At 38.7% G+C, this 27807-nt stretch overlaps 1 protein-coding gene across 1 annotated transcript in view; it reads left to right on the top strand.

Annotated features, from left to right (window-relative positions):
* The window catches only part of FNDC3B (fibronectin type III domain containing 3B), a gene marked incomplete at its 5' end in the record, with an annotated part of 243117 nt that overhangs the window by 165 nt on the left and 215145 nt on the right, over positions 1 to 27807 (top strand). Inside the window, one exon of the mRNA XM_084232401.1 lies at positions 20330 to 20405. Within this exon, the coding sequence (XP_084088527.1) occupies positions 20330 to 20405 (76 nt within the window). The remainder of the gene's footprint in view (positions 1 to 20329; positions 20406 to 27807) is intronic.

The raw sequence follows: 27807 nt of genomic DNA, 5'->3' as shown, positions 1-27807 counted from the left end.
TTATTTTATTTTGAGTCATAGGTCTGATTTTGAACATTAGTAGCTCCAGAGATGTTTTTGCTGTAGAATTACTAAATCAGGATTTGTGCTTTTTAAGAACAGTAAATCTTACCTCATTCAATTAGTATTCTTCTTGAAACACCAAAAGTCTGATTCTTGAACCATTTTGAAAATATGTACACGTTTTTGGAAGAAAATGACTATTGTGTCATATATTGTGCTTGACTGATTTGCCTCGTTGGCTAGAGCACAATGTTTGGAGGGTGGGTCAGGTTTTGATTTCACTCAGGAGCAGGATTGAATTGGAGGTGATGGGGTACCCATCACCTTGAGAAGAGGACAGGTCCCTGCGAACCCAACTTGGAGTAGTTCTTCCAAACGTAGATAGAGTGTGCTGCTTGAGAATTAGGGTACTTGCTTTCTGTAAAACTCCTTGGTCATGAATTACTTAACATTACAGAATAGAAAAGTTATGTCTGAACTCATTCATGTAGCACTTCAGAAAAAATTTAAATGATAAGCAAAAATTTTAAAAATCAGAGATGAAACTATTATCTTTGATAACATTAGATTTTTTTAACTGACTCCAAAATTTGTGTTTGCTCAGTCCTTAACTAAATGTTATTTTTTCTTTCTGCAAGAAACAAAAAGTCTTTGTTTTATGAAAAGTAGAATGGGAGGCATTTGATTGAACAAAACTTACCCAAAATATACTAATAATCAAATAAGTTAATCAGTCTATAAATTATATATTGTATTATATAATGGTATTGCATATTATATATTGTATATTATTGTAGTATTCAATGCAATGGTATTTATATCACTTTATCATAGTACTCTAATACACTGAACATACCTTACTTTGATCTTACTACTTAATAATTTATTTTCATTACTTTGTTCTACATTAGATTGTGAACCTTTTAAGACAAAGAACATCTAATAGGTGCTCAGTAAATGTCACTTGAATGAGTTTCCTCTTTTCTCGGTAATGGAGATATCTTCCTTCTTGACTCCTCAAAACTCTCTGTTGGATTTTTCCAGTAAGGACTGTAAATTTTTGGTGGTTGTTGATCTTAGACATATAAAGAACTGCACTTCCCCCACCCAACAAAACAAAGCTCCCTTACTATACCGGACCTCTAGTTACCACCCTCTCTGAGTTCCCCTTTACTGCAGTACTTTTCTAAGTAGAGCCCCTGCTTCCTTCCTTTTATTGCCCTTCACCTTCAGTGTTTATTCCCTTTCACCTCTTCTCCCGTATCTTCTCACCTTCTTCTTGAGTCTGTCAGCAACTCCTGTTGGCTTTATCTCAGGAGCATTTCCTGAAACCATGCTTAGCCATGTCCAGTTCAGTTCTGCTCCCCTACTGAACTCCAGACTAGGACAATAAAAACTTCCTGCTTTTACTCATGCCCCACCAGAAAACATTTGCCACAGAGCAGACTGCTGCGTGACCTGAAAATATAACCTGAATTGTGTCACTGCCCTGATTAAAGCTGTCCTGTTACACCTGGAATACAACCCAAGTGCAGCCCCACAGCCTGTGAGCCTTACGTGGTTAGTCCCGGCCTCTCGCTACATCATTCTTCCACTTTTCTGTCCCAGCCTCTCATGGGGAGGCCTCACCTTGACTCATGGGAATGGTCAGATGCAGTGTTAGGACTCCTTTCTTTTAGCTCTTTAAAGGGATAAGAAAGGACAAGGTATTCAACTGTGACTCACTGTGGAAAGCAATTCTGTTCCCCCAAATGTAGTCACCTGATTCTCATTTGCTTATGTGCCTCCCGGATCCAGGCCCATCTGTCCACTTTGTTGTGCATCATTTTTGTGTTTTGATGATTTCTCTCTCATTTCTAGAATTCATTTTGCACAGAGTGACCTTTTAGAGTTAATGAAGTAGTACATAGAGCCCTTAGTTAGAGGATTTTCCTTCAGGTTTTCTCTTCAGAAGCAAACTTCTTTGCACCTAGAAATGACCAAAGACTGAAAACACTACAAGACTTCTTCAGTTTGTCTTGTGTCTTCACTCCAGAAGAACCAAATAATGTTGGCTAATAAATCACATTTTAATTTCACCTGGGAAGTTTTTTGTACAAGTAAGAAAGGAATATCTGTTAATTTGTTTTATCAAGTCAAATATCATCAGACTGGGGATATACCTACTCTCAGATGTTCTGGTTAGTAAATATGATTGAGCTAGAAACCTTACCACTTATAGATTATATATGCCAAGAAATTGATTGGCATTAATCCTAAACTTCCTATAAAGGGGCACAATTGTTAAGTGATGGTGTGTCTGAAATGTCCCTCCTAGCAGGACCAACCCAGCATGTATCCTGCCTTGATAGTGCCTCTAATCATGTGGCTCAGCTCAGGCAGGGCCCTGTGTGCCTGACTTTTTTCTTCTTCTTTCTGCTCCCAGAATGAGGGATGTGTATCCCTCATCCCTTCAAGCCTTTGGTATTTCCTTTGGGTCCAAACATGTAGCAATGACTTAGTTAAGTGATAGAGTCCTCAGGACATATATGTGGAACCTGGGCTAAGGTGTAAGGGGAAGGCAGACCTAGGAGCAAGCAAAATACCTGCCAGACAGTAGGTAAGGGCAGGGGAGGGACAGAGAATCACAAGAAAGAACAAGGACCAGAGGTGAGGATACAAGACAGTGTCCAGGAAGCTGGGACTGCATGAGTTTTGAGTGCTTGTGCGGAGTACCTTTTGTTAGATGCTGCTTGCTCTTAAGAGCCTATATGGTGTGGAGCTCAGGTGGGTTTGTGTTAAAGGATCAGGAAACAAGGGTGCCCAGAGAAAATGAACAACCAATGGTCATGTTTTTTTGAGGCTTTTACTGCACTCTCTCTGAGCCAACACCTTTTCATCTTAGCATGGACCTTTTGGAGGCACTGGCTTGATTTCAATGATGGACATTTCTGACATTGTACAACAGGCCCTTGGGAAGATTTCTTTAGCCTTTTCTCAAATTTTACTTTTGTTAGGAGCTGGGCACTGGCCATGTGGCCCTGCCTCTTCATCACTCTTAGCAGTGTGTGTAAGGCGAAGCTTACCTTGTATGTGTTTACAGTGTTCTTGCTATTTTGCAGCTGTGCAAAGGACATTCTGAATATTTCTATATATGCAAAAGAACCACCACAGTTTCGTGAAAGCTCTTCAGTCTCCATCCTCCTCCTTCTCCTCCTCCTGATTTCTGTCCTGATAGTTTCTGGATTTGATTAGGACTTGTTCTTGGCAAGATTCTCTGCTCTGTTCTGGCTCGCTAGATAAGAGATGTTGTTAATTTTCATTATCCAAAGTCACGTTAATTTTGAAAACTCAGTTTGTCATTTCAGATAGGTAGCAGGGAAAAGATGACTCTTAAAATGAAAAGCCATCCTAATTATGAATGAACATTTAAAATATATATAAATATACATATCTATATATATACTCAACATGAAATAAACACAATGTGCACAGAAGCCATAGCTTCACTTATTTAACAATTTCATTGAGACATAATCTATAGACTGTGTATTTCATGTATTTAAATTTAATGTTCACACGGGCCTCCCCGGTGGCGCAGCGGTTGAGAGCTGGGTTGAGAAGCTGCCCGCAGCCTCTGCAGCGCCGGTTCGATCCCCGGCTGCTCCCCGGCCACCGGAGGAGGGCCCCACATGATGGGCAGACCCCTCCTGCCGCCCGCTGCTCCCCTCAGCAGTGAACTTGGGTCCTTCTGCCTGCTCTGCTCCCCGCTCTGGCTCTGGTGAATTCTCTCACCCTCCCGCACTTCTGACTGTACCCAGTGCTTGTATGTATGTATGTATGTATGTATGTATGTATAAATAAATAAATGTTAAAAAAATAAATTTAATGTTCACAGAATTGTGCAGTCATGACTACAATGAATTTTATCGTATTTTTATTAAAAGGAAACCCTAGAGTAGTCATTCCCCATTCCTTTCTCCCCTTATTCCTAGGCAAGCACCCATTAATCTACATTTGTCTTTGTAGATAATTTATCTATTCTGGACACTTTACATAAATGAAATCATCTTTTTTCTTGTATGTGTGTCTGACTTCTCTGACTTAACAGACTGTGTTCAAGATTTGTTAAGGTTGTTTGTATCTGTACTTCATACCTTCTTTATTGCCAAATTTTCCACTGTATGGGTAGATATACTGCATTTTGTCTACTTGTTCACCAGTTAATAGATATTTGGATTATTTTAACTCTGACTATTGTAACTAATACTTCTACGAACAACTGTGTGCAAATTTTTTCTGTGGTTGTATATTTTTATTTCTCTTGGATATATACCAAGAAGTGAAATTGAACAAGTTTATTTTGAACTGTTGTTTTCTAAATAAAATAGCTCTGCTTCTCTCAAGAAAATTTCTTCTACCTCTGAATTGATCAAAATAGCTAAATAAAGTTTGTTTCTCACAGTCTGCCTCACAGTATGCTATTCTTGAGTTATAAAAATCAGGTTTTGGCCTGTGATTTTATATAGCTTATAAATTATAGTGAATGCCCTTCAGTAATCAGGAAATTGATGCCTCTGTTTACATTTTCAGGACCTGATGTTATATTAACTGTTTGTGTCAGACTTTTATCACATCTTAGGAGATTTAAACCGGTAGCAGCTAGTTTAGAGCATGAAAGGACAAATGTCAGTTCAATTTCTGACTTTCTGTTGTTTTAAAATTTTAATAAACCTTGAACAAGAATTACAGGAGCTGCCAGTTAAAACAGAAAAGCATTAAGTGAAGAACAGAAGTGTTAACCTAGTTAACTGTGTTGCTAATATTATCTATGACACTGGTGAGGATCTATGACAATTTTCTTAGTGGCTCTTCTCATGTATGTATTCATGAGGCGATCACTGGGCTGGGAATATAGTTAGATTTCTCTTTGTGCACTATCATTACCATATACAGGGCACCTAGCACATGTTTTGTTTTTTATTTTATTTTATTTATTTATTATTTTGCCATAGTATTTTTCTTATCTCTCACATTATTTTTCTTATAAGCTTCCAATATTATTAATTACTAATGAGTGTTCTTAATGCTTTTTCTTCTGTAAGTAGATCTCCTTAAATCTAAAATTTGTCTCTCCTTCCCACTCAGGAGAGCGTGTTAATGAGCTTGACTTGGGAGGCAGGAGGTTAAAGTTGTCACAGCCATGTACAGTTTTCTGGGCTCTGCTTATTTCTGTTGGTTGGCAGTAACATGTCAGTTTACTGAGAGAGAGTTTCCCCCCGCTTTGTTTCTTCTGTTAGAAAGTCCATGCTTCTCCTAGAAAGACTACATTGCCAGAGTGTTCTGGAGTGTCTTCCCAGTACACATTTCAAATAGCACACTAAGCATATTAAAACGTCCCATGTTCAGAGGATGCTCATTGTTGGCATGTCTTGTGCATCAAATATGCTTCTGCCCCCTACCTAGTGATCTTTTCTTTTTTTCCCTAATGGCCCTCCTCTTGCATTTGCTCATATCCTCTCACCACACAGGTTGATTCTTACCTAACTACTAGTAGCCTCCATGTCAAGGAAACCCAAAAAGAGTTTCATAACCAGTATAGTGTGTTAAAGTGATTAAACAGCTCTTGGGACGTTATCCCAGGAAAAAGAAGGGTATTCAAATAAGAATGGGACTGTGGTTATTTTTCCAAATGACATTCTATAGAACTCCTTTAGTGATATTTCCTACTTAGGAGCTGGGGTTTCAGGCAGAAAGTAAAGAATTAGGCTAGTCATATGTGGGTTTGAGAAAGCAGGTACTGGGAAACTCAGTGTTGCATCAGACCCTTTAGCATCAAGCTGTATGAGAAATGTCTAACTTGTGCAGATGTTTAAATAAAATTGTTACTGCAGACCTGTGTTTTCTCCATCACTCAAACTTATAAAGGCCTCAGCTGTCAAGATACTGTCAGCCTCTTACTTGAAAGTTACAGTAGAAAGGAGGGATGAGAGGTAGGATTTATAACTGAATTAATAAGTGACTGAATAGTAGATTTATTCACTTTAATAAGCATTTATCAAATGTCTTCTAGGCCAGCATGTTAATAGGTGCTGGTAACACAAAGACGAATAAAGCATTGTTCTTGTGCTAAAGGAACGAGCAGTCCAGTTGGGTAGCAAAATGTGGCTTATCTGAAAACATAAAGACTGTGTCTATGTATGTGTAGCGTCACGGAAGTGATTGTGTTGCAGAATGTAATGCACCTTGGGAGCAGAGAGGAGGGGTGGAGCAGAGAGCATGACAGGCAGGCTGGCAAATAGACCAGGCTAGAAGTGTGGGAGGCTGAGCCTGAACAGAGATGTCACCAGTAGTGAAGTCTGGGACTATATTCAGACTTTGAATATCATATAATCAGTTTTTGCTTATAAAATGAGATTACTTTGTAAGAATTGCATATTCAATGGGGAGCTAGTATTAGAGGCACCCCAAACAAAAAAGAAATATATTGGTGTACATTCTATGATCTCTTCTCTGGAACCTTTGATTAGCCAGTCTGGCATCTATCACTGGCCCCTTGGCATCTGTTCTCAGAATTACTGACTCTGCAGAGGTGCAGCTCCTGAGAACCCCACAACCAGAGTCATTTTCTAGAAGTAGAGGCAGTCACCCTGCCTCCTTTTAGCTGTAAAAAAAAAGTGTGAGTATATCTGATCTGAGGTCTGGTTTATAATCCTCTCTACCTCAGGTTTGCCAGTTTTGCTCACTACTAAGTCTTTGGAAAAGGCACAGCCTATGCATGATCTCTGTCTCATAAACAAAAATGTTGATGCCGTATTATCAGAGGGTGTTGTTATATGTGGCACCCACAATAATTATGATGTGATATATAATTATGACAGCTCTGAGCTGTCTGGGTTGAGAAACACTTCAGAATTTAATTAGCCAAAGGCAATGATAATAAGATACAAGATGTAGTCGGTATCCTTCAAATGGTAGAAATCGAGCCGCCTTCAAAAAGGAGAGGATTAGGAAAAATACTGGCGTGGTAAGGCTAAGCTGTAAAATAACAGCAATCTTAAACTCCATGGTAGTTTGTTTTTTTAAAGATTTATTTTTTTATGCATACAAGAACTGGGGTACAGGTCACAGGTGCAGGGGGTGAGAGGATTCACCAGAAACAGAGTGGGAAGCAGAACAGGCAGATCTACTGAAATACACTGCTGAGGGGAGCAGCGGGCAAGTCAGGAGAGGTCTGCTGCGCCTTGTGGGTTGCTCCCTGGACTGCGGGGGGATTGAACTAGTGCTGCAGAGGCGGATAGCTTCACAGTGCTGTGCTTAACCCTTTATGCCACCAGGGAGGCCCTCTATGGTGATGTTAATATTGTGATTATTTTCAACTTATTGCAATATTTCTTTGGTTGCACTGTAAACTCCAGGAGAACAGGGCCCGTGGCCCTTGTTCATGGGTTTCCTGGCTCTGAGGTAGCGTTCAACAAGTCTGTCAGGATTGGATGAAGGATAAGGAAATGAACACATTTAATTCGTCTAAATCAGGACTTAAAAACTGGCAACTTATGGCATTTGTCATAGGCATTTTTTTCTTAACCTGCAAAATTAGTCAAAAAGTAATTAGTTGGCAACATTTAAAAAGTGGAAGATTTACATAAAATTCTGTTTAACTGGAAAATTGGAAGATATGATAACACAACTGCTTATCCCACTGGTCAACAATTGACTGACAGAAAGTAGCAGCTGCTGTTTTAGGTGGGGAATGCTAGCCTCTTCCCTGCTCTGTCCTCTCTACTCAGTTTCCAAATTTGCTGGATTCTGGTCACCTGAATTTGGGACCTAGAAACTGTTCTCTTTCTTACCTTTGAAATTACATCTTGTACTCATGCATATTGAGTTTTAAATATAGCAAAAAGGTTTTAAGATTTTTTTTCACTGTGTATCATACTGATGAAGTGATTTTAGCTTCTCAGTTTTCTGCTTGCATTCTGACTTATGAAATGAACTAGTGTGGGTCCTCGTTCATATGCCTTTCTAGAAGGGTTTCAGTTATATGTTTTAGAAGCTAGGATGTGTGTGTGTGTCTCCAAATACAGATGTAAATAAACAGCCAGCCCAGGAGCCTGTGCCTGAAGCGCAGCAGTATTGTGTTTAGGTTATTTTGGGCTTAGCCACCTTCATCATAGTACCTAGATTACATTGCTTTCTTTATTTAAATGAGGATTGTCCAGGGCTAGGTGCCTTTCAGTAATATCTGTGCAACTCTGTTGTTAGAATAATTTGAAGCTGGACTGTGGTGGGCTGCCAGAATCACCATACCACATTAGTGTTCATGCCTACATTGGTATTACTTCTTTGCCTTGGGCCTTTTTCCTTAACAGGCGACCATCAGATCAGATTAGATCATTGCTGAGAGGAAATGTGTTTTATGGACAGCAGGTGTGCGTGGCATGATCATTAACCAGAATAACCTGGCCCTGCCTCTCCCGGATTTACTCTTTACTGCCCATTCTAGCTCCTCGGTATAGTAGGTGTGCATTTGAATAAAATGGATATCAACGTTTACAAAATTATTTTGCTAAGGTCTTCTGCTTTATGAATAATTGGACTGTTAGGTGGAGACAACTGGAGTTAACAGGTCTTGTTTTGGGGCCAGGTTGACTAGAGAGTATTTACATCACTAAAATTGTCATTTGGGTTCCAGTCTTATATTCAAAAAAGGGAAATCAATTCTTGGGAGCAAACCTCAGGTTTGGAGAGAAGTATACTTTGCTGTTATCCAGTTATGTTGCACGGCATTTAAGTTTTAGAAGGGTTGTTAAAAAAAATGCTGTTTTCTAAGTGACTAGAAAAGTTGACTACTGAAGCATGTTACTCCCGCAGAGAGAAGATTGATTTGCCTTTATGTTGTAGTGTTGAGTAGTAGATCTACCTTGTGGAGGAACAACGACACATGAAGAATGTGCTGTGGTTAGTGATGGTGATGGTGTGGATCATAGCTTTTAGGTTTTAACCTATTTAAGACCATTAGGTTTTACTATTAAAGTTTTTGTTTTGCATTTATAGAATGAATCCATTTAAAGTCTGTCTTAATTCTTATCACCTTGGCCTAAAGGCTTTACAGAACAGCAGTTTCTTTATAATTTATTTGGTGACTGTAGGGTAAATGAAAAGGTATCAGGCTTTTCTGCCCAATCCGCCATTAGGATGGATGACGGAACCCTGCGGTCCTGAATGCATGCCTGATGGTGGGCACCTGGAATGGGGTGTGGGCATGTGTAGATGGGATTCACCTGGGCTAAGACTGGGCTTATAAGGGCAGCGTCATGGGGACGCCAGCAGAAGCAGAACAAATGGAAGAGCAGAACCGCCAGAGAACACCGGAGAGCCCAGAAAGAGTGAAGACTTGCTGGGGGCTGGGAGGCTTTAGTCATGACTGAAAATAAGTATGATAATGAAATATGAATTTAATATGAATTACCGAGGAATGGCATACATATTTTTCTTTTAAGGATTGCGCTGGCAAGTCAGACCTTAGGCTTATATACACCCTGTTTGTCAATAATATGTTTTAAAGACTGAGGAAGTCAATTAAGGATGGGTTGGATGATAGAGGATTTTTTAAAATTTTAATTATAAACATATTTTATTTTGATAGTTTTTTCACTATAATATTTTATAACCAGTTTACTTTTCAGAGTCTCTATGTTATCACTTTTAAAGTCGTTTACTTAGGGTTAGTCATGGAGAATTTCCCGCCTTTTGTTGATTGCCTCTCCACACCATACAGCTTGAGGCTGATTCGGAAGTTTAAAGAGACCCTAGTAAGGAAATTTGAATAGAGGGATCACACCAGGTATGTGCTCTTGCTCTGGAGGGGGACAGCGGCTCATTTCCTAATTATTCTAAAACTAAGGGAGAAATGTAGGATAAAAGCTTCTGTAAGGTGTACTCTTCAGTGATTCACTGTGTAAAAGATATATCAAGGTCAGATTTTTGACATTGAAGGATTGTCAAGTATCTAAAATTTTTGACATTCGTTTCAAACTCACTTTTAGTTGAGTGATTATTCGGGGACCAGTAAGTGAAATTGTTAGAAACAGTGACTCATATTCTGATATTTATGTTCCCTTTGTGGTGAGGGTAATGAATAGTAACTATTTGAGGGCTTATAAGGTGTTGGGAATCCTGCTAAGTATGTATATACATTGTTATATCCAGTAATCATGCACCCTATATGGTGGTAAACGTGTTTAAACAGAACCAGAGTAGAGAAAGGTTAAGTGTTTGCAACTGACAAATCACGGAACTGGCATTTGAATTCACTCATGTCCTACCTTACAGGAAGGTTGTTGCTGCTTGGATTAGGCATGTCTCTGTTGTCTTGTTCAAGTAATGGGACTGGGTTTTGCACTGCTAAAATTGTCAAGTTCCCAAAGAAGAGTATTGCTGTTTGTTAACTTATGGGATCTTCACATTAACTCCTGAAGGTGGCAGTGATTCTGGTTTGGGAGCTTCCGAAAATTGTATAACAAACAGTGGTGGTTTCTGTGGCCTGGAGGCACAGGATGAGTTTGCAGGAATTGAAGGTGAAGTCATCTGAGACCCCAGTCACTAGAAAGCAGCTCAGTTTCTTTCATAGAGAATGGTTATCTCCCTGAGATTAGTAGTTAGGGTAGCAACTCCCACGGGCATCAGCAGCTGCAGGGAAATGGTGGTCATCAAAGAAAGTAGCAAGGGGCTGAGAATCTCAGCCTGAGATTTAGGAGAGGGTCTGTCTTCTTTTCCTCCCAAACCCCACATTTCATTTCCATTTAGAAGTTACTGTTACCCTAGAGGAAAGAGTTTTTGTGTCTTAAGAAATCTGGATACTTTCAGGACTTGAGCCTATTGGATTGGTTTTTATTCTGAATTTATAATTATCTTTTTCTTAAGTAATGCCAGAATAAAAAAGAAATCCTAAATTTATCCTAAAAAAGAGAAAGAAAATGGCCACTTTGCTATATGAGTATTCCATTAATCTCTTACCTCTGCTTATTCCTTGCTCTGGGGGATTACAGGATTAAGTGTCATTCAGTGTTTGTGCCATGAGCTGTGATAGTGCATCCATTGGCTAGCAAGTTCCACGTTGTCTTTGTTTTAGATTGATGAAGGGCTGCTTGGACTTTAACTCTCCTCAAGATGTTAATTATATGTTTCAAAATCATGTGTTCTGTTAAAAATCACTTACGCAGAGCATTGGACGAGAACTAGAGACAGGGAGTTGCTTCAGAGGTACAGAATATTGTTTTGGAGGCCTTGGGAAATAAATCTTGAGAGTTAGTTCATCCACCACCAAGACATATTTAGTCAGTGTATATAAACAAAAGAAGTCACAGTGTGCCTGGACATTATTTGTCCCAGATGGAGTTTAAACTTGGCTCATTATACCGCACTGATGTCATGGTGCATAAACTGGCCCTGAATTAGAGACGTGCATAGAATCTGCTGTGTGCTTGTATGTGCTGAGGGCATGTGAGGAGGAGGGGAGGGGCAAGCTGGAAAATCTTTGTCACATTTTTCCTATGCTGTCTGCAGAGACTAGTGTCAGTCCTGAATTTGGACTTCGTGCAGAATGAGGGAAGAATTGGAATAATCTTTCATTTGTACGAGTCAGTATGCGTATGCACTCACGTATGTCATTCTTCCAAGACTGAGAGTATAATGTGCTGGGCTCTCCAACAGTTGCTTACAGTGCTCTAGTACTAAAATCTGGAAAGGAAAGTCTTAAAGCATTACATTTTTGAAGAGCATTTTCTGACTGTTTGCTTGAAATTTTACATCTGGACAGTTGCTTTAAATTTTGTGATGTTCTTAAGTATCCAGCTGTGTAATTCTGTTTTTCAGGATTGTATGGTTGATAATCTTTCAAACTAGTTGCTTAAGTGTTTAAAAAGGCAAATGCCCGATGCTCCTGAGAGAATCTGGTTGAGTATAATTCTCCCCGTGTGCTTTGGGAAGGCAGTATATGAGTCAGAAAAGGATCCTCTGCTGGAATTCTGGGTGCTGAATAGGAAATTTCCACATATTGTATACTGTTACTTTATTATTTTTTATGGCTGACTTTTGTTAACAATCTTAATTAGAAGCATTTTCAAGTTAATTCAAGCCATTTTGTGGATGTGAAGGGCTTAGATTTCAGAACTTCTGTGTATGGATTCTACAGTCACTATCGTTGCTGGGCTCCACGGAAGCTGAACAGACAGTGGAATGTGAAGGAGTTTGGGAGGTGAGCTTTCAAGGAAAGCCAGAATGTTTCCCAAACAGAAAATCTGGTCAGAGGTGAGAATTAGCTGTTTTTAGATTTTATTGAGAACATGAAATGTGGTAGATTTGGTAAAATTTTTTCTTTAAGAGAGTCTATAGAGGCCACAATTTTTCTTGAGACTGAGAGACGTCCCTGGTAAAAATTTGAAGAAAAAATTTATATTAATAAGTCATTAATTGGGCACATATTATGTGTAAGGCTTTATTCTTTGCTAGGCATGCTGTATTCATTACAGCACACATAATTGGCAGGTATTCTCTTTTTTTCAGGTGTGTGAATCCAGGATTAGACAGATTAGTAAATTCCCTGCCTGGCAGAGCGGGACACAGCTATAATCTCTTGGATGTGCTCTTCTCACTGTGAATTTTGGGATTCTTAATTGATTTTTAAAGTATCAGCTCAAAATGAGATTAGCAGAGAGTGGCTTAACCACTCATAACATTTTAGAGCAGAAGCTAACAAACCAAAGAAGAAATAAGGGACAGAAAGTCTTAAGAGGAGGAGCACAAGAGAAGGGCACACATGGATGCCCAGCAACGACGGTGGTTTGGAGGTGAAACATAGCAGAATCAGAGTTAGAGAACAGAATTGGAAAGTGAGAGGAAGTGGGAAAAAATAGTGATGGCTCACACACATTATTACACCTTGTAATTTTAGAGACCCCTGTATTGGTTGGGATTAAGGCAGAACTCGTCAACTGCAAACCCTTCAATCTGGATAGCCAACCATTTTTAAAGGCTAAATTATCAGTTAATTTTTGAAGGAGAGAGAGAGAGAGAGAGAGAGAGACTGTGTGTGTGTGTGTGTGTGTGTGTGTGTGTGTGTGTGTGTGTGTATGTATGTATAACAACTGGGGAATAAGCCAGAAGTGTGGGGGTTAAGAGGATTCACCAGAGACAGAGTGGGGAGCAGAACAGGCAGACTTACTGAAGTACACTGCTGAGGGGAGCAGTGGGTGAGACAGAAGAGCTCTCTGCGCCATACGTGGGTAGCTCCCTAGCCGGGGATCAAACTTAGGCCATAGTGGTGATAGCCCTGAGACTTAACCTCTAGGCCACTAGGGAGACCCCTGTTTTTTTTAAAAAAAATTTAATTAGAACAACATAATCCCTGAATTATATCACAGATGGATGTTTTGTTAACATCTTTCTTGGTGTTCACATGTCATTCTTCTCATTGTGAGTTTCTCACAGCTATGAGAGTTACCTGATAATGTCTACTTTTCTATTGCTCAGAGGATAAAGTCCAGATGTAAAAGAGCTTTTCTGGGCTGGCCTTGGCCTGACTCTGCATTCTCCCTTTTTCCCGATATTAATTGCATATGTCATTATAGCAACATAGGTATTCTAAACTCATCATATCATTCATGAATTTGCTGTGTGTTGTTCTTTTGCTTATCCACTTAGTTTCTAATCCTCTCTTAGATGTCACTCCCAACTATAACTTTTCCTGATTTCTCAATGATTTCTTCAGTTTCCGTAGCACTTAATAGCAAATGATCATTGTATTACAGTTAATTGCATTTTCTACTCTTGCACCAACACATAAATGAGTAGGATTTCTTCTCCTAGAATCATCAGTGTTTAATAAAGAGTAACTGCTTAGCAAATGTTTGTTGAGTAATCAATATTTCAGTAGTTGCATTAAGTATATAAATAACTTCTATATAATTAATTCAATGTCGAGACCTGAGTAGGTGATGAGGAGGGAATGTCTTCTCTCTCTCTTGCAACATCCTTCCCAAATCCTTGAATGTTACATGTTTGTATTCATTCTGATTTTATGAGAGTGGGTACTAAATATCAAGTAATAGTGGTGTTGATTTTAAGCAATTAGTATATGTAAAATTAATACAGAAAAGATAGCTCTAGAATATATGATGACAGAATACTTTGATTTTCCATCAGCTAGCAGGATGGGGACGGATTCCTGGGTGCATTACTTCTTCATTATGCCTGAGGGGAAGAACAGCGCTAAAAGAAGGACATGACCAGCACTGAAATGGGCTTTTAAAATAATAGAATATTGGGAATATAGGCAGTTAATAACTTTCTTCATGGACCTTGAGATTCTTGCAGGTTTGTTTATTTAGGTTCACGCACACCTTTCCAGAGACATGTGACATCAGTTACTACATCATCATTGACGATGTTGCTCTGTCTCAGCCAATAAAAACCAGACATAAGGGTAGCTAGATCTAAATGCAGGGAGACATTCTGTATTCACTGTGGGAAGCACATTCAGGATAAGGTGGAAAGCTCTGAGAGCTGCCGATTCTTCATCACTGCGGCTGGAGCTCAGCTTGAGGCCAGGGAGTACATGGGTAGAATTGAGAAAGGAAGGTTGTATCTCACCTGATGGACATTTTAACAAGGATGAACTCTGCAATGGTACTATCAGGGGCCAAATTTCATTCTTAGTTTACATGATTTTTAAGTAAAGGTATACATAGAGATACATATATCTTGTACTTAACAACTCTATAAAAATATATTTAATAAAATGAAAGGATATTTAAATAAGTATACTCCAAATGCACAAGGATATGGATATGTGGCATCTGTTACTCTTAGCCAGAGAAAAACTACATTTAAGCTTACATAGAATTTTCATCTTTTATGTTTTTGGTTTTTATCTTGCAAGCCCTGAAGTTGAAACTTTAGACTGAGGCATTTGTGGCTCTCTTAAAAGAGGCTTTTAACCTAGCTTAGGTCATCTATATTTACACTTTACATTTTTTTCCATCTAAGTTAATGCTATATGTTATTCTTAGCAAAAAGCAGCTTTTTTTTTGCTTTTTTTTTTTTTTTTTTGTAATAGGATCTCTATTCTAGCTAGTGTGCAGTCAGAGGGAATAGAAATGTACAACTACTTACAAACTGTCATTGCACTTTTTTTCCAATAGCTTTTACCAATATCTGAATGTTTTATGTTCAAATGATTCCCCCACCCTACTCTTCTCATTGCACACAAGTTGCATTTGTCAGCCTGCAGTGGGTAGAACCTTGTATTATCTAAGGTTTTCCAATATCTAGAGGTATGCCTGACCCATTCTGGGAACTCCCTGATAGTTGCTGAACTAGACTGAAATATAGCAATAACTCCTCTAAGAACACTTATTTCACGAAATGCAGTTATTGAACTTTCAATGTGTTTATTTTCAGCAGGCACTAGAGTGATTGAGTGCATAAAATTGTCCTTCTTGGTTCTTCTGATTTCTCTTTTATTAATCTAGTCCAGTCTTTGAATTTTGGAAAGCATGGAGCTTAAAATGCAGTCTTTTATTTTTCTTATGCTTAGTATTGGGCCATGAGAAATGGCATCTAGTCATTGTGATAATGGTTATCTCATGGGCTCATCCTAAGAGCTGAGAAAAAATCGTGTTGTTGAGGGGGACTCTATGCCAGTATAGCCCAACCAGTATAAAAACTGTTGTTAGTTAAGAGATTTCTTATCACCTAACTGCCATTTTGGACTAGAGGGGCTCTGCCTTAGGGAGTGAGCACTGATTTCCTAGAAAAGAATTTGCCCTCTGCCATTGGGGACAATGCCCTGTGTTAAATGCTTTCTCTCTTTATAGCTATTTTTTCAAGTCTCTCCATAGACAGTTGACTGTGAAACCCACCCACTTCTGTGGGAAGGCACTGCATGATAGAAGGGAGGAAAATGCATTTGGTCAGAGGGCTGAGTCCATTTCTAGCTCATTTGCCTTAAAGGAATCTGATGGATTATCATAAGTGCTGGTTCTAAGTGAGAAGTGTTCATTAATACATGAAACATCTAGGAATAAGACACACTTCACAGAGCATGGCAAGTGGAGAAATCTCCAAATACGAAATGGGAACTCCTCTCCCAGCAGAGTTCATGTCTCTGTTGTCTGGGTATTAGATTAACTTCTAAGAATGCTACAAATATAATATTTCACTTTTAGTCCGTACTGTTGTCCCAGCAGAAGTTTTTGTGATGGATGCATGCCTGGCAGTGATTGTTTAGCCAGGTGGCTGGTAACTTTTAATTTGAGGCATATATTAGGAATGTGCCTCCAGGAGTGGTCTTATACTACTAATCTTCTGGTTAATCAATCACCCCAAATTTAAATGGCAAAACTTGCTTTCATTTTTCTCTTCTAGTGAGTTAGAAACAGATTTAGATTTATACATTGAAGGGAAGATCTGTTATACCTGTTTCAGTTGTTTTGTTGGGTAAATCTCTGCCAGGATGTTGTGTTTATAGCCTTTTACTCAATTATATTAATTCTTACTCTTGTTTTATTGTTTCTTTAGACTTTGGAATAACAGTCACTTATTTTTCATTAAGCCTTGATAACTGCCTTCTGGTTGTTTCAGGCTGCTTGGTTCATGTAGCTCTAACAGATTTGAAACAGATCTAATGAAGCAATAGTAGCCTGAAGTATGCTTTTTTGATTAACATGTTTCTATTTTCACATCTCTGGGGCAAAAAAAAAAAAAAAAATCAGTAGTTAAAATTTTTCTCTTTCTCCCCACCTCTGACAAGACACAGAATGCAGCATGAATAGGTTTAATGCTGACTTTGGAAAAACCTGAAATGAAGTAGGTAGTGACCAAAAACTAGTGGATGTGTATTTAAGAGAACTTGTAACAGTTATGTCTACTTTGTGGAGGGGGGAGGAAAGACAGACAGACACACACACACACACACACACACACACACACACACACACACCCCCTCTCTCTGTCGCTCTCTCTCACTTGCTCTCTCTCTCATCTGATACGAAAGGTTAAGTGCCAGAGAGCCTGCCAGGGTGTGACTCCTGCTCCTCAAGATGCGTGATGTGAGCCTACATTGTCATTCATCTCTGTTGTCAGGGACAGATTCCTGGGTTGGTGTGTCAAAATTTTATTTTTACCTTTTATTGACAGTGAAAACAGCAAAGTAATCAGTCTCTTTCAGTATGATTAAATACTTTCTTCTAAAGCACCTCCATACCAAGATGAACACACTTGGCTCAATGACTTTTGCTCTTACAAAAAAAAAAAAAATATATTGGAACACAGGAGCTTTGCCTGGTTTCTTAGGTAACTTGGTAGATTATAATCTGGTTGCTATAGCAACGCAACAGCAGGCAAAAATTACAGGAACTAAACATTTGAAAAGAAGTATTTTAGTAGGATGCTTGAAAGCCCTTTTCCTATCTTTTCCCCTGGAGAAGTGGACGTGTCCCTTCCGCCCTACCATACTCCCCGGCCCCCATCAAAGAGGGAAGCACTGTGGATTCTGTCTACTCTCTGAATTGTGGTGTGGTGTCACTCACCACTAAGGAGCCATTACATAGACTTTTGTGCACATGATAAGCAGATATTGTGACAATTTGGAACACACCCTAGGTCAGAAATCCCTCTTCCCTGGGACTTTTTCACAATACCGGTGACTTGTATTTTCAAAGACCCTTCAGGACACTTTGATAATTATGAGTGTGGTGGAAGAGGGTATATGAATTTGGAATTGTCAGAGAACATCTGGGCGACAGTTTAGTGTCTGTTGATTTGATTTTTTTTTTTAAAGATTTATTGATTGATTGATTGATTGATACATACAAGCACTGGGTACAGTCAGAAGCGCGGGAGGGTGAGAGAATTCACCAGAGCCAGAGCGGGGAGCAGAGCAGGCAGAAGGACCGAAGTACACTGCTGAGGGGAGCAGCGGGCGGCAGGAGAGGTCTGCGAGCCATGTGGGACCCTCCTCCGGTGGCCGGGGAGCAGCCGGATCGAACCGGCGCTGCAGAGGCTGCAGGCAGCTTCACAACCCAGCTCTCAAATGCTGCGCCACGGGGGAGGCCCTGATTTGATCCCCCCCCCCCCCCTAACTAATTCTATATATATTGGCCTGTCCCTAGAGGTCTAAGTATAAAGCAGATGGTTTCTGCTCTATTACAGTGTTGTCAAAATTGGTCTAAGGACTTTTAGAAATGACATGGACACTTTATTGAAACATTTTTCATTGTACTTGAGCAGTGTTTTATATTTATGTAAAAATAAAGTTGAAACTATTTTCATTTTGGGAGTGACTTTAAGAGCTCAACTTCAAGCAAGCAATTGAAAGGTTTTAATCACCCTATAAAGATTTGAAGGGATTTCCTTTTGAGTTTTTAAAATGGTATGATGTATTTACATTGGTGAGACTTTGACTACTGAAGGCCGAAAGATTATTGACATAGTTACTGTACAGAAAAGTAAACTGCCTTGAAATAGCCAATAATTCAACATAAGGAGAAGCACCAGGGAGGTAGCATGAACTGCTTTTACTTAAATGACCCTGCCTTCTCCAGTAAATGTATTTCCTAACTAAAAAAAAAAAAAAGTTAATATCTCTTGTGGTGAATTATTAGAAGCAGCAAACTACAAGGATATTGAAGGTTTAGTTTTTACAGGTGGAATGACTTTGATCTCGGTAGTTTTCCAAAACAAAAATTATGGTACACAGACTACCATATTTTTTTTAAATTACATATTTTGAAAGCCTAATTTCTAAGGTGAAATAATTGTAATGGTTTTCTGCATTTTAGGTTTTTGTTCATTCAGTAAAAATAGCTACCAAGCTCTTAATTCTGTGCCAGGCACAGTTTTGAGCACTTTTACTCTTACAGAGCCCAGATTGAAAAAGGAAAGACAGACACTAAAATAATTGCTTAATTAGTAATTGCAATTGTAAATTATAGGAAGGAGAAGTAGGATTGTATTATTTTTTCCTTGTTAACATATTGCGAGACCCCTCTTTCTTGAGGGTCAAATGCCACTTTCAATCTGGTGAGATGAATAGGCTTTAGCTGGTGAGGGAATAAGATAGGTGATTGGCAAAGAATAACATTACAGAAAGAGCTTTACAGGCAAGGAACAGTATGTGGGAAGGTTCAAGACAGAGGTTTTTGCTGAGAGCTATAAGATGAATGTGACACTGACAACTTGCCAATTTCTAGAAATAAACAGTAATTATTTAATAGTGTTAACCTTACACATGATGATTTTTAACTATAGTTCTTAAGCTTGGATTGCATCATTTAAATTGTGTTTAGATGTAAATTAGTGATTTTTTTCATTTATTATCTAAAGGAGGAACTGTATTAAACTAGAATTAAAACTGACTCTTGGAAGAATGTTACCATGCCACTGCCATGCAATGTCTGGTGTTTTGGAAACTGTCTTCTAAATTAAATATTTATGTTACTATAACTAAAGCACTGGCATTCAGGTAATAGATTTAAAAATTTGAGTGTTTGCTGGAAGCTGTTTATACTATTATTTATTTTATACTGTTCATTATCATTTCCAGAGCCTACACACAGGTACATTGGAGAATACTTGAGAACAGTGTGTAACAGGGTTAGGTCAGACTCTCATTTCTCTGTGCAACTTTATAGTTTATAAGTATGTATAAATTTATACTTTGTTTTTTTTAAAGATTTATTTATTTATGCATACAGAGCTGGGGTACAGGCCAGAGGTGTAGGGGGTGAGAGGATCCACCAGAGACAGAGTGGGGAAAAGAACAGCAGATCGAGTGAAATACACTGCTGAGGGGAGCAGTGGGTGAGGCAGGAGAGGTCTGCTGCGCCATGTGGGTTTCTCCCTGGCTGGCCAGGAATCGAACTCGTGCTGCAGAGGCTGCGGATTGCTTCAGAGTGTGGTGCTTCAAGCCTTTGTGCCACCAGGGAGGTCTTAAATTTATACTTTATAGGTACAGTTTCTAAGTATAGTTTTTGTATAAATTTGTGAAAGAAAAAAAGGAATTGTGCAAAATAAAAAAAGTTAAAAAAAATGAGTTTTTTAAAATTTATGTAGCATTATAGCAACACAGGAAAATTCAGTTCCCTAAATTCAAATCATGTACTTTCTTCCCCTCCTCCTGTATGCTCTCCCCTCCAAAATTTGAACTAGGTCTAAGATAGATCCTAAGTTTTATGGTTCCACAAGAAGTATGTGCCATATACTTCCTGTCTAGTACATAAATTTAGGCAAGAAGAGAAATCCCAGCTGTCTAGTATTAAATTGAAATTAATGTGTTATTTTGCAGGTTATTCTCGTTCAAGTTAATCCAGGTGAGACTTTTACAATAAGAGCAGAGGATGGAACACTTCAGTGCATTCAAGGTAAGGAAGTATTTTGTAAGCCTTTTAATTAATTAATGGAATTTACCTTTATTTATAATTTTAAGAAAGTAAAGTTTTCCTTTGTTTCTGCATGTGATTTTCTAAAAGCAAAATATGTCTTGGATTTTGGCCTATTTTTCCTCCTTTGTGTCAGATAGGAGCTTTTTAATGCTTATGTAGGCCTGTGACCAAAGTTAGGTACTTCTAGTATTCTGTTAAATTTTAAGCGATTTAATTTAATATGGGAAAGCTTACAACGTTTTCATACATTATGGAATTTGGTAGCCCTGAAAAATGCAGAGATTTTAAAAGACCCTGAAGTTCCAATTGAGAACAGCAAGTACTTTTTCTAATTAGGTAAAAATTTCAAATATGTAATGATAGTATTAGCAGTAAGATCTATGTTAAGTATCTACTGGATATTTATTGCTGAATAAGAAATTACTCCAAAATTTAGTGCCTTAAAACGACATTTGTTATCTCAATTTCTGTTGGCATCGCTTCTTGGCCTTTTGGCTAAGATCAAGTGTCAATTTCTGTGGGCCAGGAATTGGAACACTACTTAGCTGGGTCCTGTTGAGACAACCTAGGTAAAAGAAATTGCAAGCCTGTAGGGTAAGTTTTCTGATGTCTTATTTGAACAGGTGGTCTAAAATTTGAAATAGCAGTTTGGCCCACCACACTGACCATGAAGCACAATGCTAGACAAAAAAGCATTAGATCCTGACCAAAGATTGTCTCACAATTTCCGGGAGGGAGAAGGCTAAGAGCCCACGTGTCCATGTGCGTAATTGGAATGTAGCCCATCTGCGCATGCCTGCGTGTAGCCCACCCCAGAACAAACTTATTAATATGATGCGGCTCTCCTCCCCATCTTTTGACTTGCCCTCCTCTTCACTCCTCCGTGGAGCCAGCTAATTCTTCTTTACTGCCCTGGCCCCCTTATGCGCTAATACAGCCTTGCCTGGCTCAGGTACATCTAGTACTCTGGTGAATTCTTTCCCTAGAGGGTAAAGGACCCATTTTTGGGGGGGTCAGGTCCTGTAACACTCTGGCTTTGGGCTTCTCAAGGTGTGGGCTAGTGCTGCAGTCCACATAAATGCAGTTCAGACTGCTTGTAGGCTAGTTCAAGTGGAGGTTAGCAGGATTTAGTTTTTTGCAGGCTATTGATTGGCTTCCTCAGTTCCCCACCAAGTGACCTCTCCGCTGGGGTGCTTATATTATGGCAGCTGGTTTTTTGAAGCAACCAATTAGAGGGCAAGCAAGTCCTAGGTTCAGCTCACTTAAGGGAAGGGCTAATTTGTTAATTTCTTGCTTGTGTACCAATGCCTTTTCTCTACAGTTCACTTTGGGGAAAAAATGATTTTGGTACTCTGAGCTAGGTAGCTTAGTGTGTAAGAAGATCCATCCAGATTTGCAGTTTCCTTTAAATATTGTGTCGGAAGGCCCTGTTTGTGATGGTTCTTTTTGGTAGTGATTTGAATTCTGGGGCAGATGGTAAATTGGCATGTAATTGAGTATAATACTAGGTTACTGATTGGACTGGAATTTGACCAGAGGTCACCTGGTCTTGCTCACCATATATAAACAACTAATTGAAAATGCCTTTTAATTTTAGTTTCTCATAATGATCTGCATGGAACAAGCTGATTTTTCTATTGCCTTCCATAAAAGTATCACTATATATCTGAAATTTTTATCTAATTGTATAATTTATAGGTTTTCTACTTGTTTTTGTACTTAAATGAACAAAAATTTAGTAAAAACTATTTTTGAGAAATGAATGAGTTTTCAAACATTCAAGACCCTAATGAGTTTTAATAGCAATACCAAAGAATGGCTTTACCATTCTTTTAGTGATATCTACTATTTGCATTTCTGTGGCCATTGTGTCTTTGAAATTCATCTTTGGTGTTCTAAACCATTTAAAAACAAATCTAGTCTTTGTTGATAAAACAGTATGAAGAAAATTAAAGGTCAAAGAAGAGGAAATAAATATTTTCAATATTGTGGAATATAGACTCTTCCATCTTCTTGTAGTACTATATAGTTAATGGATATTATTAACAAAGAAAGCCTCAATCTACAACATCTTAAAAAAAAAATCAAACTAGAAAAACCAAATGAAGAATCATTTCACCTATATGGAATGAAGCTGGTGTTGTCGGTTCAGTAGGAAAACAGTTGTTCTCTGCTTATAGTAACATTGGGCCCCATGAGTTAGCAGGCAGACTGTGACCCTCAACAAGTAGGTATTTGCAATAGATGTAAATCACTGAATAGATCAAAATATATAAAATCTGTTTTGTGTCTAAAGACGTGTGCACGCGCGCTCTCTCTGTCAAGTTAGCCTCTTTTTTTTTTTTTTTTAAAGTCAGTAACTGGTGTTTTCTGCAGAAATACTGCATGTATTTTGCTCTGTTCCCAAAGGGAGCTTTGTATTTATTCATGGTAATAAAGATAAGTGACACTAACACACATTCCCATGATTTCAAAAATGCCTTTGATTAGAGCAGAATTGTGAAGCCATTTATCTTTAGCTTCCCTAGCCTTCCTGTTCTTCATTCTCTTCTGAGATTACTATTATCTTCATTTATGGCATGGTTGCGTGGCCCAGTTTATTGAAATGGTCCAGGACAGTATGCGAGGAACCAGGATCTGGAACCCAATGTCTTGTTAGGATTTGGGAGGCACTGGGGCAACAGGGAGAACTGTTGATATTGGAAGGAAAATCATCCCCAAACCATTTGCGTTCCAGTTTGTGGTAGTAATGCTTCACTTGAGGTAGGTAGAGCTGATCAACACAGAATACGGGAGGCGGCAATGTATTTGTGAATTCCCATACAAGTTATGCTATCCTTATACTATGATTACCATTTGTCATTGCTAATATTTATTCAACACTTGAGTTGTATATGTTTTTTCATTTAATTTGTGTGATAAAAATACACACAAGGAAACCTAAGCCATTAGAGGTTAATTCAGATGCCCAAAGCCACATAGCTAGAAAGAGTCAAGGCTGAGTTTTTGTCTTTACTAGGTGTTGACTCTTTGAGTACCAGTTCTTTATTGCCTTGCTCTGTAACTTTATATCAGGGAAATATAAACTCGAGTAGTGAGGAGGATTCCATTCTCCTGGGCATGTGACAAGAGCAAAATGCATTCCTATTCCTGGAGCAACAGGATTCTGGAAAGGCTGGCTACCAGGCACTTTGGATAGCAAAAATGGATGGTGGAGACAGGCATCCTGTTAACAGAACTCAGAGCAGACAGTGTGATATATATATACAGTGTGATATATTATATATATATATAGGTCTGTATACTAGGATTGGACCCAGAGTTGGGGTGGGGTGAAGCTTCCAGTGTATATTTAGCTCCAGCTACTTGGAAAAGGCGGGTACAATGGGAGAGGATCGATTCATTGGAAGGGAGTCTTTTCTTGCTTGCCTTTTAAAAAAATCTAATAGGAAATGGTCTGAAAATGAAGACTGTGATCTTGATCATAACTTCATCAAGTCAGTGGTCTGACCTGAAAATCAAGTCATATTGTAATAGAAACTTCTGAAAAAAGTACTTGCATTTTACTAGAGATGAAAGCTAAAGAGAACGAAGCTCTATTTCGATACCAGCCAGCAGGTGGGGAGTTGGGTTTTTTTGGGGAGGGGGTGTAGAGGTTGGGCAGTTAGTGGTAGCCTTCCTGGAAATTTTTTAGTCACATCCATTGCTCAAGCCATGGTTCAAGTTGTCAGCCAAATAATTTTACTATTTCAACACTAGCCAGCAGATTAGGAATTGCTGTGGGGGAGACTAAGGGTCGGGAATGGAGTTAGTTGCTGGCCTTCCTGGAAATTTTGAAATTACACCATTTGAGGTCAGTACCCTTCCACCACCCCACTTGTAGTTGGATTCATTACTTAGTTAATTTTCTCTATAGAACATTTATGACATCACTAGAAAGACCCCAGAAGCTCATTGTGATGCCATTGAAAGGCAGTTTGAAAATTCAGAGCAAATCCATGTAAAAAATAAGATCACTCTGGGGAAAAACAAGATTTTGTTTTCATGGGAATGTCCTTGGTGATAATGAAGGAAGGAAAACACAGGAAACATACAATATGCTGTGAAAGTAGATTCATTTATAATGGAATATTTCTCAATATTTTCCATGAAACATGAATCATAGGTCTTGAAGGGGGCCACAAAAGGTCATAGTTTAGTCTCTTTTGGAGGCAGCATTATACCTATGGCATCTTAGACAAAACATTTTATTCTTTCCTTGGCCAGATGAAATTGCATAAAAGAACTAATTGTTGGGGGAAAAAAGAATCTTAGCAATCAATGTGACTGAGTTCTTGCCTTTGCTTAAATTCAGGAACTAATACAGGGCAGCTGTGGTTCTCTCATTATTTTCATATCCTTGTCTGGGTTGAGGTGTTGGCAGGGCAGCGTTCCTTCCTGTCCATACATGTCATCTTTTTATCTGGGCCATTTCTCTGCTCCCTGTAAAATCCGCCAGCCAAAACAAATAGTGTGCTTCCTTTAGGGTTCTCTGTCTGTCTCTTCTAGCTGCCCTCCTGAATCACTCCGGTCTATTCTGAGCTTTCTCTGAGTGCTTGGAAGAGCAGGTAGAGGTAGCACTACACGTAATAGTCTGGTTATATGTGTAAACCTTTCCTTAGCCCCTGTATTAGACTGTGAACTCCGTTGTGACAGGAAACACTATATTCTCCACCCTAGTTCAGCTACGCAGCCTGGTAAGAATAACTGGTTGAACCCTTGACTGACTCTGGCATTCCAATAGGCAGGAATGATGATTTTTCTTTTAAATGTTACTATTTTGCTGGGGGCTTAAGATGTTAAGTACTTTAATGGTGTTTGAAGTTTCTACACTTGATCTTAGCCAAAAGGCCAAGAAGCAATGTTTGTTTGAAGTTTCTGTACAACTTTCGAATTTCTGATATTGTTGGTAATTAGAAACAAATCCGTTTCCTTTAAAGAATTACTTACAAGTCTAAAGAACTTTAATACTGACCCATACTAATTCTGCAGTTTTTTGGTGTGTGTTTTAAGACTCTTAAACACTGATTGTAAGCCTGAAGAAAATAGGGAAATGTCATAGTGACTTAAGAAGATAATCAAATAAAACTCTTGGTAGGCACCATTATTCTAACAAAGAATAATATTTAAAGATGCTTAATTGCTAATGCTTCTTGTCCAGAATGATCCAGACATCTTTTACAAAGACCATTTACTTTGCTAACTTGAATTAAATGAAGACTTGGAAATGAGAATGGAATGTATGGTAGGAGCAAAACTCTTAAGAGAGACCTGCTCTGGGATGGCTGTAGCTTTGATGCTGTTAGAATGTGAGACTTTATTCTCTCCTTCTGATTTCTCCTTCAGTCTTCTTCAGCTCTGTGTTGAATTCTCCCCTTGCCCCAGTGAGTGTGGGAACTGTATCATTGATGAACACTCCACTCTGCTCTGTGAATGACACCACTGAGAGCAGTTCCACATTTCAGAATCTGTTTGTCTCCTGTCTCCCGCCCCTTCAGTGTGAGTCAGCATCCAGACTGCCACGGGACCTTAATGTTACCCCCCCCCCCCCCGCCGTTCCCCCAATTTGGTGCTTTAAGCGTACTTATTAGTCTTGTTTGACACATTGAAACTCTGACTTGTCATTCTTTCTAAGAATTTTATGGCAGGTGCTAGGGAACTCTTGTTGTCTCTTGCTTGTTTATTGAGAAAAGACATGAATGTGTCATAGTTAGGGTTTACAAGCTGGTGTAGACTATAATTTTCAAAACAAAGCTTCTATATGGTCTACTCATTTAAAGTAGACTGTATATAAATGAGAAATTCCTGTTTCACTAGTTAAAACCAAAGTAGAGGGGTGTTGCATATGAAGTCTGTCCTTTAAGGTTGACTGAACCCTTTACCTTGGCTTAAATCTGCACACACTCACTTTTTTTATTAAAAATATTTTAGTCGGTTGAAAGTGAAACGATTGTGGTATGGATGTGTTAAATCCTTCGAAATCTTTGCAAGTTTTCATTACATTGAACTTGTAATTGATTGCTATTTAATTATTTGCAGAATGTCTATATTGTAAGTGGAAATATTGTTTCCTATTACAAGGTCAGGATTTGAAAACTTCTGTTTCCTCATGAGAAACTGACTTGAAAACCTGTTTCTTTTGGTTTGGATGGGGTGGGGGGAGAGATAGTGAGGTATCGCTAAATTTTATTATGAACTGTTAGGCCTCACTTTTAGTACAGTGAAGTTTTTTTAGAATTAAAAATACCAAGTATTTTGCTCAGGCTGACCCTTTGCTCCTGCTTATTTTTCTGATTGATCCAAAGCTTTCTTGGGGAGAGTTGAGTTCACAATCCTCCAGTGAGGCTCTAAGGTGAGAGTCTTAAGTTTCTAGGAAAATATGAAGTATTCCATCAACTTGTCAGCTCATTTTACAACTCTTATATGTCATCTTCATGACAAATCAGTCTTTTACTCGTGTGTGTGTGTGTGTGTGTGTGTATAAAATGAAATAATGATGAAAATCGCTTATGGTGTTTTGAAGTAGACCTCACTACTGAAATGTTTGGGACTTTATATTGGACAAGATGATCTGGCTTTCAGATACAGACAGGCATAGCCTTTGTTACCAACAGCCTATCTGTTTGCTGATCTGGTAGACCCCTTTTCAGACAGCTTGCTGGTGAGTAACTGGAAGTTTACCAGCAGGGTGGTCTCTGTGTGGCTGGCAAGACTGATGGGTCACTAGCAAGAAAGTCCAGTTTGGGAGGTGTGGAAAGAAAGTCTGTGATCAGATATGTAGCTGTCATCATGCTGGGATTGAGTGATGTCATGAGGCTGGGTTATACCAGTGCTGAACTGTGTGCTACCCAGGAGAGGTAAAGTCTCTTCAGGGGAGTTACCCAGTGTGTTTGCTTCTAAATGTAATTATTACAATAAATTATGGAATTTTAAGCCATAAAACAAAAGCAATAAGATTGTTTGACTCTGTCCTTTCATTTAATATTATATTATCAGACTTTCTTTGTTCCCCCCAATAAAATTTGTGATTTCATTTGTTAAGAAGTTACAAAGGATATGTTTTAAAAGTAAAAAGCTCTTTGCTGTGAATCCCTGGTGGCTATGCTAAGGCTTAATCTCTTAGCCTTATCATAGAAATAATAATTTCTATCTAGTAAGGTAGTGAGATAATCTCTTGTAATTGCCACTGACACCACAATCATCACCCTCATCTAGAGATGTTTTGCTGGTTATTTTTGCCCTAAAGAAATGTGCTGATTAATGAGGGGCAATGACTTGATTATCCAACCTATGGAAATCAGTTGAAGTTATTGCCCCCATTTCATTGCCTGCTTACAACAGG

Source organism: Talpa europaea (assembly GCF_964194135.1).
Source record: "Talpa europaea genome assembly, chromosome: 4".
NCBI lineage: Eukaryota > Metazoa > Chordata > Mammalia > Eulipotyphla > Talpidae > Talpa > Talpa europaea.
The sequence above is the reverse complement of the archived record's forward strand: the minus strand, read 5'-3'. Positions and strand labels throughout refer to the sequence as shown.